General features: G+C 35.2%; 2 protein-coding genes across 2 annotated transcripts in view; one reads left to right on the top strand and one right to left on the bottom strand.

Annotated features, from left to right (window-relative positions):
• The window catches only part of LOC136833444 (glutamate receptor ionotropic, delta-2-like), a 147,230-nt gene extending 143,360 nt beyond the window's left edge, over positions 1-3,870 (top strand). Inside the window, exon 12 of the mRNA XM_067095606.1 lies at positions 3,682-3,870. The gene's annotated coding sequence lies outside the window, so the exon portion shown is untranslated. The remainder of the gene's footprint in view (positions 1-3,681) is intronic.
• Positions 1-12,550, bottom strand: part of LOC136833445 (uncharacterized) — a 153,136-nt gene that overhangs the window by 47,416 nt on the left and 93,170 nt on the right. Inside the window, exon 5 of the mRNA XM_067095608.1 lies at positions 4,574-4,686. Coding sequence (XP_066951709.1) covers positions 4,574-4,686 — 113 coding nt within the window. The remainder of the gene's footprint in view (positions 1-4,573; positions 4,687-12,550) is intronic.

Raw genomic sequence — 12,550 nt, 5'->3', positions numbered from 1 at the left:
AGTGTGGCGGAGACGAGCCAATGTCAAGCTCAGGGACAAGGTGTCTTTAATTCCTCCAGTGCTGAGGAAAAGACTCGGCCGTGGTCCACAGTCAAGGGTCTTTCAAAGTCAGTTCCCCTTCAATTCCCTTCCCAGCTCAAATAATCCACACAGACGCCGTTAAGCGGCTGGGGAGGGTACTCACCAAAAGAAAAGGTACAGGGTACATGGTCCACACTGTTCCGTCAGTTCCATATAAACATTTTGGAGGCGATGGCAGTGTTTCTAACTCTGAAAAAACTTTGCCCCACCAACCAGATTCATATCAGGCTGGTGCTGGACAGCGGTAGTGGTACATTGCATAAACAGAGGGGTTCCAAATCAAACCGGATAAACCAAGTGATGATAGCCATTTTCTCCCTGGCGGAGAAGCACGGCCGGCACCTGTCAGCTACCCATCTAGCAGGAGTCTGGAATGTCCTTGCAGACTCCCTGTCCAGGGCAACTCCGCTGGAGTCAGAATGGTCCCTGGACGTGGCTTCTTTCAGATGGATATGCCGTCAGGTTCTGGGCCTTCAGGTGGACTTGTTTGCCACGGAGAGCAATCACAAACTCCCTTGTTATGTTGCTCCCAACCTGGATCCTCGAGCTCACGCTACGGACGCAATGTCAGTGGACTGGAACAAATGGCAGAAAATCTATCTGTTCCCGCCAATAAACCTGCTGATGAAGGTGTTGCACAAGCTCAGGTCATTCAAAGGTCAAGTGGCCCTGGTAGCTCCCAACTGGCCGAAGAGCAATTGGTTCCCTCTTCTTCTGGAGCTCAAACTACGGTGTCATCAAACACCTGAATATGCACCCAAGCCACAGCTGACTCAAGTAGTGCAAACACGGACTGTGTCAGCTTCCTCAAGAATTCTGAATGCCCTGGCTTTATGGACTTTATGAAATTCGCCATCTGCTCAGAGAGGTGTGGATATTGATCCCCTTAATACTCTGTTTCTGGAATCAGATAAAAGAGATTCTACCCTCAGACAGTATGATTCAGCAGTTAAAAAGTTAGCATCTTTTTTGAAGGAATCTGAAGCTCAAGTCATGACCACCAATTTGGCAATATCATTCTTTAGGTCACTGTTTGAAAAAGGTCTGGCTCCAGCCACCATTACCACAGCTAAATCAGCTTTGAAAAGGTGTTTTTGCATGGCTTTAAGATTGATTTAACAGATTCATATTTTTCATCCATTCCCAGAGCATGCGCTCGTTTGAGACCAGCGACCCGTCCACATATGGGTTTCCTGGTTTCTTAACGATGTTCTAAAATTAGCCTCAGAAACTAATAACATCAATGTTCTTATTTGAATCTGTTAAGGAAGACGTTGTTCCTAATTAGTCTAGCTTCAGGTGCCAGAATATCAGAACTGTCTGCTCTCTCTAGAGGTGCGAATCATGTGGATTTTCTCCGTCAGGAGAAGTTCTGCTTTCCCCAGATCAAAGGTTCTTAGCAAAAATGAAGACCCTCAGGATAGGTGGTCCCCTGGAAGGTTGTTCCTCTTCCACAAGACCTGTCTTTATGCCCAGTTGCTACCCTGAGGGCCTATTTACGGAGAACTTCTCAGTGTTTGTCTGGTCCTCTTTATCAGGAAAAAGGAGGAACGCTTTCTTTAAAGGCTATCAGACAACAAATTCTATACTTCATTAAACAAGCTAATCCGGATTCAGTCCCTAAGGTTCATGATATCCGAGCAGTGGCTACCTCCACTAATTATTTTCATACTATGAATTTTGATGAGATTAAAATAGCTATCCCGGGCTGGAAAACTTCATCAAATGTTCAAACGCCACTATCTGAAATCACTGGAAGCTCTGAAGAAATTCCCTGCAATGGCAAGAAATGATGCTGGTTTTCAATAGACATTAAAAGTAAGGTTTCTAATGATTTTTGACATTTTCGTCCCTCCACCTACACCGTTAAGCATTGTCCCTCCACCTTAAATTAAACCTTAATCCCTATCCCCTCTCCCCCCTCCCCCCGCCTGCCTGCCTCATTTACTTGCCCTGCCATTTTCTCCTGGACCAGACATGCTTCACAGCCTGGCTCCTCATATTATGATGTACAATTTTGCGGTGTTAGTTTTTAGGTTTGTGGCATGTTATATTTACTGTAATTTAGTTTTAAACCGGAGGTACCTTTATAAATTTTCTGTCGTTTATTTAGTTTTAGTACCTTCCCATTATAGTATTATTTATGTACATAGTTGTTTCTCATGTCCTTTACTGTGATATTAATTGTATCCCTAGTTATAACTCAGTTTATCTGTCTATACCTTTGGTATTTAATCATGTTTTGAGGGATAATTAAAACCATTTTCAGTAATAGTGTTTTTATACATGTCCACCTAACTGTGCTCCTTTTAGACTTTCACCAAAGCTTGGTATGATTCTCTGTCATGATTTCACCCGGCTGACACAGGGACGAGCTCAGAAAAAAATTTTGACAAAGGAAAAATCTATTTCTGAGGGAGGCCCTGTGTCACCCAAAGACCCTCCCAGGATCTAGATTTCCCTCCCCCGGTAGGCATACCAAGCTTGTGGGGGTGCTAGCCTGGAATGAGTACAGATGGCGCTGGGGTCGTCAGTTGGCGGCCAGGTGAGTAGTGGAAAAATTAGATCGGCTCCTCGCGTTCCGGGGTTTTGTCATTGGGATGTCTACAGAGTGCAGTCCTGTGGCAGTGACAACAATCACTCACCCTTATCTATACCGACGTCTATTTCATAATAGATGTTCGATCTGAAATAGTAACCCCAGCATTTCCTGATAGCTTTTTTCTCTGGTATATTTAGCAATATCTATACCTAGAAATTCGTGCTAATAGGAATTTCACCGGGTGACACAGGGCCTCCCTAAGAAATAGATTTTTCCTTTGTCAAAATCCCTTTTTTAAGCAGATAATTCTCACCATAGGCCGGGCAGAGCGCTCTGTTTCTCACCCTCTTTTCTATCAATTTTTGACCAACTGGACTTATTCGTTTTCCATTGTTTTATATGTCAATATTTAGGAATTTTGTTGGCTTTCTCATAAAAAATAATTAATTCGTCTGACTTTCATAGTTTTTGGGTTCACGAAATGAAAATATAAAAATAAGTAAAGAATTTTTTTTTGCAATTAAATAACTCACATTTTTTCGTATTTAGAGGGTTGGGACTCTTATTCTGACTATTCCACCATAAAATATAAACATTTAGAAAAAAAGGACAGCAAAATGAACGTTGTTGGCATAAAATTTCTATTTTTGCTGAATTTTCGAAATAATTATTTTTTCGCACATTCGAGCGCTCCCAGACACATTGGGGCTCATGTACCCTCAGTGATGTGATAACTAAACAGATAGGAAAGGGTTAATATCAAAGACTCTAATTGATGTATCATCATCTCTGTTGTCCTGGAAATTGATTGAAGGCCTGCAGAAGAAGTTGCTTTACATCTCTATGACATCTATTAAAAGGAATTTCTGAACCACAGCAAAAATGGCACTTTTCAGAGTAAAGCTTGATTCAGATTTTTTGGGTTTACTTAGCTCTACTGATAATGATCAAAATAACTGAATTTTAATACATTACAGATGAATTAAAAAGTGTTTGTTCTTCTGTTTGCAATAATCCAATGTTAAAAATTTCAAAAGTTGTTTTGTCTTTGATTACAGACTATATTGCCCCAGAGATGGTTATGACCTTTCATAAGCCCAAGAGAAGAAATGCTGCAAGAAGTTCATAATCTTAATACCTATACTGATCTACAGGAAAAGCATTGCTACATAATAAAAAGTACAATAATTGTACATATCTCCTCTCAAAAAAAAAAAAAAAAAAAAAAAAAAAACTTGTACAATCAATGGTTGCAAATAAGAATTTAAATTACTTTGTCCTATCAGCAAATCAATGACAGGTTAGCACTTAATGTTCATTACAAAAAGGCATTCTGTACATTCTTCTGTTAATAAAATTAGTATGGCTAACAAAGACAGGCATTTTTCTATCCTGATTTCTGAAATATTCTGTGAGACCCTATTTCCTTACGATACACAGAAAATATTATGCCTAATGCATTATGCAATGTTGGAAAAATCCATGGAACCTGGTACCTCTGTTTACTAACATATAAGGTTCACAGAAAATAAAAGCCCTTCAAATGTAATGAGTTCATATAAAACATATGGCTATAAGCTCATTTGTTTCCATAGAAGTTCAAACTTTTATGTTGTTTCAGGAGGAAAACATTTTACACATTTTATTTCCAAGCTTTACAAAATCAGAATTTACCAAATCTTTTTATCTAATCTTACTGACTACTGAAATCCTATCCTAGAAAGGTCAAATCAAAATAAACTACATAGCCAAAATAAATTACATAGCCTTCCCAATCAATTTTTACATCTCTACCATTAGTACAGTATCTCTGGTAATACACAAAAGCAGAAAAATAAAATCTACATTAAAGTAATGGTAATAATAGAAGTAGAAATAATTATTTCTAAACTATAAGGCATAAAGAACCTTATCAGACTATAACATGCCAAATAGTAGTCAGTTTCTTACCTCCCATAATGTTCTATCATCTCGATCTGACTCTTTATCAGAAAACCAATCCTTAAATTCCAGTAACAGCTTGATCAGTAAGTCAATGGATCTGTCTGTCCACACCATGGTACCTGACAACATAAATGAGTTCTCATTTGTGAGGCATAAACTTATCCATGTTTCTGAAAAAATTGGGGTTTGCTATACTTAAAAAATTGTACTTACCCATACTGATTTCCTGTAATTAAAAACTACTGTACTGCAATTGATTTTTCAGGCTTTGTCATTACTGACTGACAACAGTAAATATTAGTTTCTCTTTCCTTATCAGTAATATTTTTTCAGGTAGACAAACAAATTATTATTATTATTAAAGTAGTTTAATATAGACCACTGAGCTGACTTTCAGCTCTCATAGGCTGGCCCATTAGGATTTGATTAAAATACTAGGTCTAGGCCTGTGAAGTCAAGTGCTAGGACCCAATAGATCATCCAATACTAAGATGAATGAATTAAAATGAAATTAAAAACTGCACATAGGCAATGAATTTATCTCTCATACAATAAATACATTTACTCAGACTTCCCTTACATACATACTAAAACGGTATATTAATATTCAGAATATAAATTAAACAAAAATTTTAAAAATTCTTTTTTGTAAAATTCAAATGTTAAAAGGATTTTCATATTTTAATTATTTACTTATTTTTTATATTTTTTTAATTAAATTACAGTTTTTCAAGAACATCAAAATTGGAATGATTGAAAATGTGAAAGATTCTGACAAAATTTCTTTCACTGTCCTATTTCCAAAAGTAGACATTCACTCGGTCATACTTTGGACATTCACGTAACAAATGTCTGACCGTTATTAATACTCTGCATTCTGAGCACTCAGGAGCCGGGCCATGGGGCTGCTCATTAGCTGCCCATGTGTCAGACGAGTATGGCCTATTCTGAGGCGTGTTAAAATTACTTGTATGTCTCTCTCTGATATGATGAACTCCATTTTTAACATTAGGTTTTAATTCTTTCAGTTTATTACTTTCAGGTTCTTTCATCCCATATATGTTGCCATTTATTTATGATACCCATTTTTATGAGTTACATAATCTGTAACAGGGATATTCACATTTGATCTTGTCATGTGGTTGCTGCTTTAGCTGCTTTGTCTGCTTCTTCATTTCCTTTAAATCCCTACATGCGCAGGGATCCAACATATTTCTACATTTTTTCCATTATTATATAATTTATGGAGATATAATTTAATTTGTTGTACTATATTATTATTAGATTTGTAACTTTGAATAGCTTCTATAGCGCTTTATCTTGAATCACTGAAAATTACAAAATTATTGAATGATGATTCTTTAATTATTTTTATAGCTGATGCAATTCCACACAATTCTGCACTGTAAATACAGAAGCATTATTGGGCAGGGAGAACTGATAAATTTTGTCTTGGGACACTGCAGCATATCCTACTCCGTGTTCTGATTTAGATCCATCTGTATATATTGCATAATGTGGACCTTTTTTGTTTATATGCCACTATCGTGATGCTGTCTATGGTGTTCTGTTGTATATGAGTTACTTTTTGATAAATACTTGAGGTGTGTGAAATTCTCGTTTTATTCATTGTCCAGGGAGGAGGTGATTTTAATATTACAGGCAACTTGTAAATTTATATTCAGTGACTCAAACAATCTTTTAGCTCTAATTGGGAAAGGTGGTGGATGGTTGTTTATAAATACATCTCTTAATTCAAATAATTTTTTGGTTGGAGAATCACTTGTTTGAATTCTTAAAGCACTTTTCATTGTTACTAGCTCTCTATGGAGAGACAAAGGCAGTTCACCACATTCCACTTGTAAAGATGATTTTGGAGATGATCTAAAGGCTCCAGAGCACACTCTAAGGCCTTCATTGTGAACAGGGTCTAACATTTTCAGAACTGCGTCAGATGCCGAGCCATATACTTCACTTCCATAATCAATGATGGACAGAACTGTTGCCTTATACAGCACAGTAAGGGTATGTCTATCGGCTCCCAAGTAGTGTTCGATTTTTTTCTAATTAGATTTAATGCTCTTTTACTTTTAGATTTTACATATGTAATGTGGGCTCTCCAGTTCAAGTGGGTATCAAATACTAATCCTAAAAATTTTGCTGTTTGGCCAATTGGTATACTATGGTTTTGATTTTTAAATCTATTTCTTCACCTTTTTTCCACTTTTTGTTTTTATAAAACATGATTGCTTGAGTTTTATCTATGGAAAATTTAAAGCCTACAGATGAGGCCCATTCACCTATTTTTACTATGCTTTTATTAATGATTCATTCTGCATGTTTTATTCGGGATGCTGAATAATATATGGCAAAATCATCCATATAGGTTACTTTTAATGCCAATAGGAAGATTTTTACTGATATCATTAATTGCTAAAGTAAACAGTGTTCCACTAAGGACGCTTCCCCAAACACCGTTATCAAAGGTGGAAATGTTCTAGACAGATCATCATCAATTCTCACCTGAAAATTGCGGTTTGTCAAAAAGTTCTGTATAAACCTAGGTAAATGTCCACGGATGTTGTTGTTTTGTAAAGTTTTAATATAGCATACCTCCATGTGGTATCAGATGCCTTTTCAATGTCAAAAAGACAGCTATAGTAATTTGTTTTGTTCAAAACCTCTGACGTATATGGTCTTCTAAGTTACAGAGAGAATCCAATGTGGATCTGTTACACTGAGACCCAAACTGAGTGGGAGTTAAAATTTTATTTTCTCGAATGTGCCATGTTAGTCGAGCATTTACCATTTTCTAACAAATTTGCATAAGCAGTTTGTTAAAGAAATTGGTCTGTAATTATTTACATTGCTGGGATCCTTTCCAGGTTTGGGGATTGGAATTATTATAGCTTTACGCTAATCATCTGGAAATAAATTTCGAAGCCATAAATGATTATAAAACTCTAAAAGTATGACTTTGCAAAAGGTGCTAAATGGCAGATCATCTCAAAACAAATATTGTCACCTCAGGAGCAGATTTATTGCTGTTCAGAGAGCATATTCCATCTCTGACATACTAAATTTTCTATTATAATATATATCATCAAATGTTTCAAAATTTATTGTTATTAATTCTATTTTATTTTTTTGTGCGAAGTGTTCATCTAAATTTTATCACTACTTACATTTGCTAAATTTTCTCCCATTATATTACTTATTTCTTTTGGATCAAGTGTTCTTTTCCCATCTTTTAATATGGCATGTCTAGGTGGTTTGACATGGGTACCATTTATTTTCCTGAATTTTTCCCTTATTTTTTGTATGGTAATTATTAGAGAGATCTGATACGTATTTCCTCCATGAAATGATTCTTCCTTGAATTACTTCTTTTTTAAATTTTGCAGATAATTTGTTGTATACAGGTTTTAATGTATTAATTTCTAGTAATAATACAGTCATTTTTTGTAAAGTTCTTTCTAATATCGGTAATGTTTTATTCATTTTATTGAACTTTCTATTCAAATTATCTAATCGTCTCCCTATTGAGTGTTTCATATTTATTAATTCTGTTAACTCATCAGACCACCAGGGAACTTTGTGTTTTGTTGGATGGGGTTTTGACTTTGGTATTGCTTTATCAGCAGCATTTTTAATAAAATCAACAAGAAATTTATTAGTTTCATTATGATCTTTTAAATATTCAAACTGTGGGATATTTCTAGTGTGCATTTCATATCGCTCCCAATCTGCTTTATAGATGTTATAGTGAGGGACATGTTTTGCAGGATTATTTTGCAGTAAGGAAATTAATATTGGGAAATGATCACTGGTGTGCAAGTCATCAACTGTATTCCAATCCAATCTGTCAACTATGCTTGTTGTACATAAAGTTAAGTCTACTGAGGAAAATGTTCCATGTGTTTTTGAAAAATATGTACTAATTTCATCATCATTTCTACAGCACATGTTGTTAGAATCCATGAACTCTTCTATTTTACTACCTATTCTATTTGAGTTTGTACAATGACAGTCCCATATTGGGTTGTGGGCATTAAAATCACCTACTATTAATGTAGGTTCCTTGGTATTGTTAAGTAAATCTTTAAGTTTATCAATATCAGTAATTTTTATTAGGTTGGTTATATAAGTTATAAATTATGTAATTATCATTTTTTATTCGTATTTTAATACTTGATACTTGCAAGTCAGTAAAATTTACAGGTACTATGTCAAGTATGTTATGTACATATATAGCAGTACCTAAATTTCCTTCTTCTTCTCTAGATGTAGATACTAAGGTATATTTACCTATTGTTGGTATTGTTTTGTTGACATGTTGTAAAACATATTATCATTGGCTCATATTCCTTTAGTAATCGTTGTATTTCTCCCAAATGTAATCTGGTCTGTAGACCATTTACGTTCCATTGTATAATATAATTATTGAAAGTATAACGTTAGTGTGTTCAAGTGTTATTTTCTTTTTGTGGATCATCAATCTGCATTTTTTCTAAAATCCTATTTACAATATTTATTTGTTTTTCTTTATAAGACACTATGTGTCCAATGCACATACAGCCCTTTTCGTGAGTGTCCAAACTAGTAGTTTCTTTATTTCTGTAACTTATAAAATTTCGTATAGTGTTTGTTAAACTGTCTTTTGTTATGCTTTCATTTTTGTTGCACAGTTCAATGAAGCATTCATTACATCCACATGTGTTTTCGTGTGTCGTTTTTTCATTTACTCTTGCTGTACCTATTGTTGGTGATGGGGTAATCTCTTCTCCCATCACATAATCATTTTTGTCAATAGTTTGTTCCTCTACTATTTCTTTGATGTTCTGGGTATCTGTTTCTATTGGTTTTATTATTACTTTAGGAGACAAAGGCATTTTCTTATTATTTGGTTTATGTTCTTTCTTGGGGTCTCCCGTCTTTATTTTAATGGATGTATCTCTAATAATAGTTGGTTTTTTGTTGGTCTTGGGTGGAGTTCTCTCTAAAGGTCTCTTTTTTTCTTTAGTTTCTAATTCATCAGAACTATCTTTTAATATTTCTATGGTGCTTGTATTGTCTTCTAGTGATTCTATTTCTCTTAAAATCTCGAATGAATTTGAGCAAAGATTTGTATACATTTCTTGATCCTTTGCTATATTGGTTTCTTCTTGCAAAGTGGTTATTTTTCTTTGAGACTGATCTACCAGGGTTTTGTTATTCTTATTTATTTCACTTTTGTTTCTTTGTTTGATCTTATTGCTGCAGAAAAAGTTCGTTTCTTAGCGGGATCATGCATTCCTCTAACCTTTAATTCTAATTTGGCCTCTTTATAGGCATTCCTGTCCTTTCCTGAAGTAATTTCAATTCAGTATTGTATATATAATATATACATTCCTTAGATCTTGCATGGTGATTTTGTCCACAGTTCACGATTTTGGTTCACCACACACTCCACTGTGTGGCATGTTTGTCAGATCCACAGTATGCTATACAGATGTATTATGGCAATTTTTTTTTGTATGTCCATACATACTACAGTTTTGGCACTGTAGTGGTTTAGGGACATACGGTCTCAGTTCTCTGCTTTGGCCTAAGATTTTTATTTTTAAGGGTAATTCATGGCCTTCAAATTTTATCTTTGCTATTCTTAGTATTTTTCATTACTCCGTCTACTAGCTATGTTGTAAATTTCGAGTCTTGAATATTGCTGTACCTTTTTTTAAGGGAATCTAGCAATATATTCTTTTCTATCGGTTCATCATTATCAGGAAGTACTATGGTACCCTGGACACTGTTCAAATTGTCATGTTTTTAATATGTACTTTAACATTATCAATATTTTTTATATTTAAGTAATTTTCCGATTGATTTCTTGTAGTGGTTTCTATCAACCACATCTGTTCTTTTTACTTGTCTGAATGACATTTCAGTAGTTGAATGTCGATTCAATAAGAAGTTTTCTAATTTCAATGGTGATATTTTTTTCTCCGTTTTAATGTTAGGAATCTTGACCAACTTCCACTCCCAAAGAGGGAGTCAAGTGGGTCAATGTTGGGTCAAGATACTTGGTTTTTTTGGCTTGTTTTTCATTGGAGCATAGGGCTCCAGTGTTACGTTTATTTTTTCTGATTTTTCCAGAGAGAGGTCAGAGGAGGTTCCTGCAGTCGTTAACTGTGCCGAATCGCTACCATCAAAGGGTCCAGGGGTACTTAAATCGTTAACACAACTTTGCATTAAGACAAGTAAAATTGAGAAAAAAAAAAAATAAATGAATAAACCTGAAAACCTTAAAAAGATATCATCAGCCTTTCATGGAGTTCATTCCTCCACTAATGGCACAAGTGAGAACCGACTCCCAAATATCCGCATCCCTACCCTACCCCAAAGGGGATGGCACAACATGATTAGAGTGGCTCAAGTGTAAGCCAACCCGCTTGATAGGACTGAGAGCATTACTAGAATACAATCATCCCCACCTTAATCACATTATGGGCAAACCGGACAGAATGCCGAGAGTCCTATTCCCAGAACTAGACCCCCCTGGAATCCGTGGTCCAGTCCCGTAGAATAGTTCCGCCTGAAAACTCAGGTCCGAACATTATCGGGCAGTTGATGGTCCTGCCACGGTTCTCACTATTTAGCTTCGGATATAAACCCAATCCCAGCTATGATACCTTTTCCTGTTTACCAGGTCCAAGAAATTTGTACGAAAGTGAAAATATCCACGCCATTTAAATCGAAAGGTTTGTAGGTGATCCGTCAGGGCCCGGGCTCTTATTCTTCATAAGAACGAAGAAGAAAAGCCAGGGCCCCTTACCCCCTCACCACGTGAAGGAACCTACTTCGAGGGGAGACAAACAAAAGTTGTAAGTCTAACTGAATATCGTACCACAATTGCTTTGAAGCATACCACCTTTTCTTACAAAGAGTAACATAAAAAAAATCTGTCAGTAGTAAAATTAAAGGTAAATTAACCCTTAAACGCCGACTGGACGTATCGTACGTCGACTAAAATTGTCTGTTGGGTGCCGAGTGGACGTACCGTACGTTGACTACAAAAAATTTCAACCTTCGGTCAACTTTAACTCGACCAAAATGGTCGAAAAACGCAATTGTAAGCTAAAACTCTTACATCCTAGTAATATTCAATCATTTACCTTCATTTTGCAGCAAATTGGAAGTCACTAGCACAATATTTCGATTTATGGTGAATTTTTGAAAAAAACTTTTCCCTTATGTCAGCGTGGTAACTCGGCCGAAAATTTCAGAAATTCTTTCGTCATTTTGTCGTAATTTTTGCACCATTTATATTAGCCAGAACACATAAAGTTTTATATATGAAAATGTGTACAATTTCATGTAAAATACAACAAAAACAATCCATGGTTGTAGCTTTTACCAGTTTGGAAATACTTTCATATAAATCATGATAACTGCCAAAATTTCAACCTTCAGTCAACTTTGACTCGACCGAAATGGTAAAAAAATGCAATTATAAGCTAAAACTCTTACATTCTAGTAATATTCAATCATTTACCTTCATTTTGCAACAAATTGGAAGTCTCTAGCACAATATTTCAATTTATGGTGAATTTTTTGAAAAAAAATTTTCCCTTACGTCCGCGCATGCAGAAATTCTTTCAAACACGTTGTTGTAATGTTTGCACCGTTTTATATTAGTCGTTACATAAACTTTTATATATGAAAATGTGTGCAATTTCATGTAGAATACAATAGAAAATAACTCATGGTTGTAGCTTCTATCAGTTTTGAAATATTTTCATATAAATCATGATAACTGCCAAAATTTCAACCTTTGGTCAACTTTAACTCGACCGATATGGTAAAAAAACGCAATTATAAGCTAAAACTCTTACATACTAGTAATATTCAATCATGTACCTTCATTTTGCAACAAACTGGAAGTCTCTAGCACAATATTTCGATTTATGGTGAATTTCTGAAAAAAAAAAAAAAAACACTTTT

This window comes from Macrobrachium rosenbergii, chromosome 51 (genome assembly GCF_040412425.1).
Source record: "Macrobrachium rosenbergii isolate ZJJX-2024 chromosome 51, ASM4041242v1, whole genome shotgun sequence".
NCBI classification, from domain to species: Eukaryota; Metazoa; Arthropoda; class Malacostraca; order Decapoda; family Palaemonidae; genus Macrobrachium; species Macrobrachium rosenbergii.
This window is presented reverse-complemented; position numbering and strand designations above follow the sequence as displayed.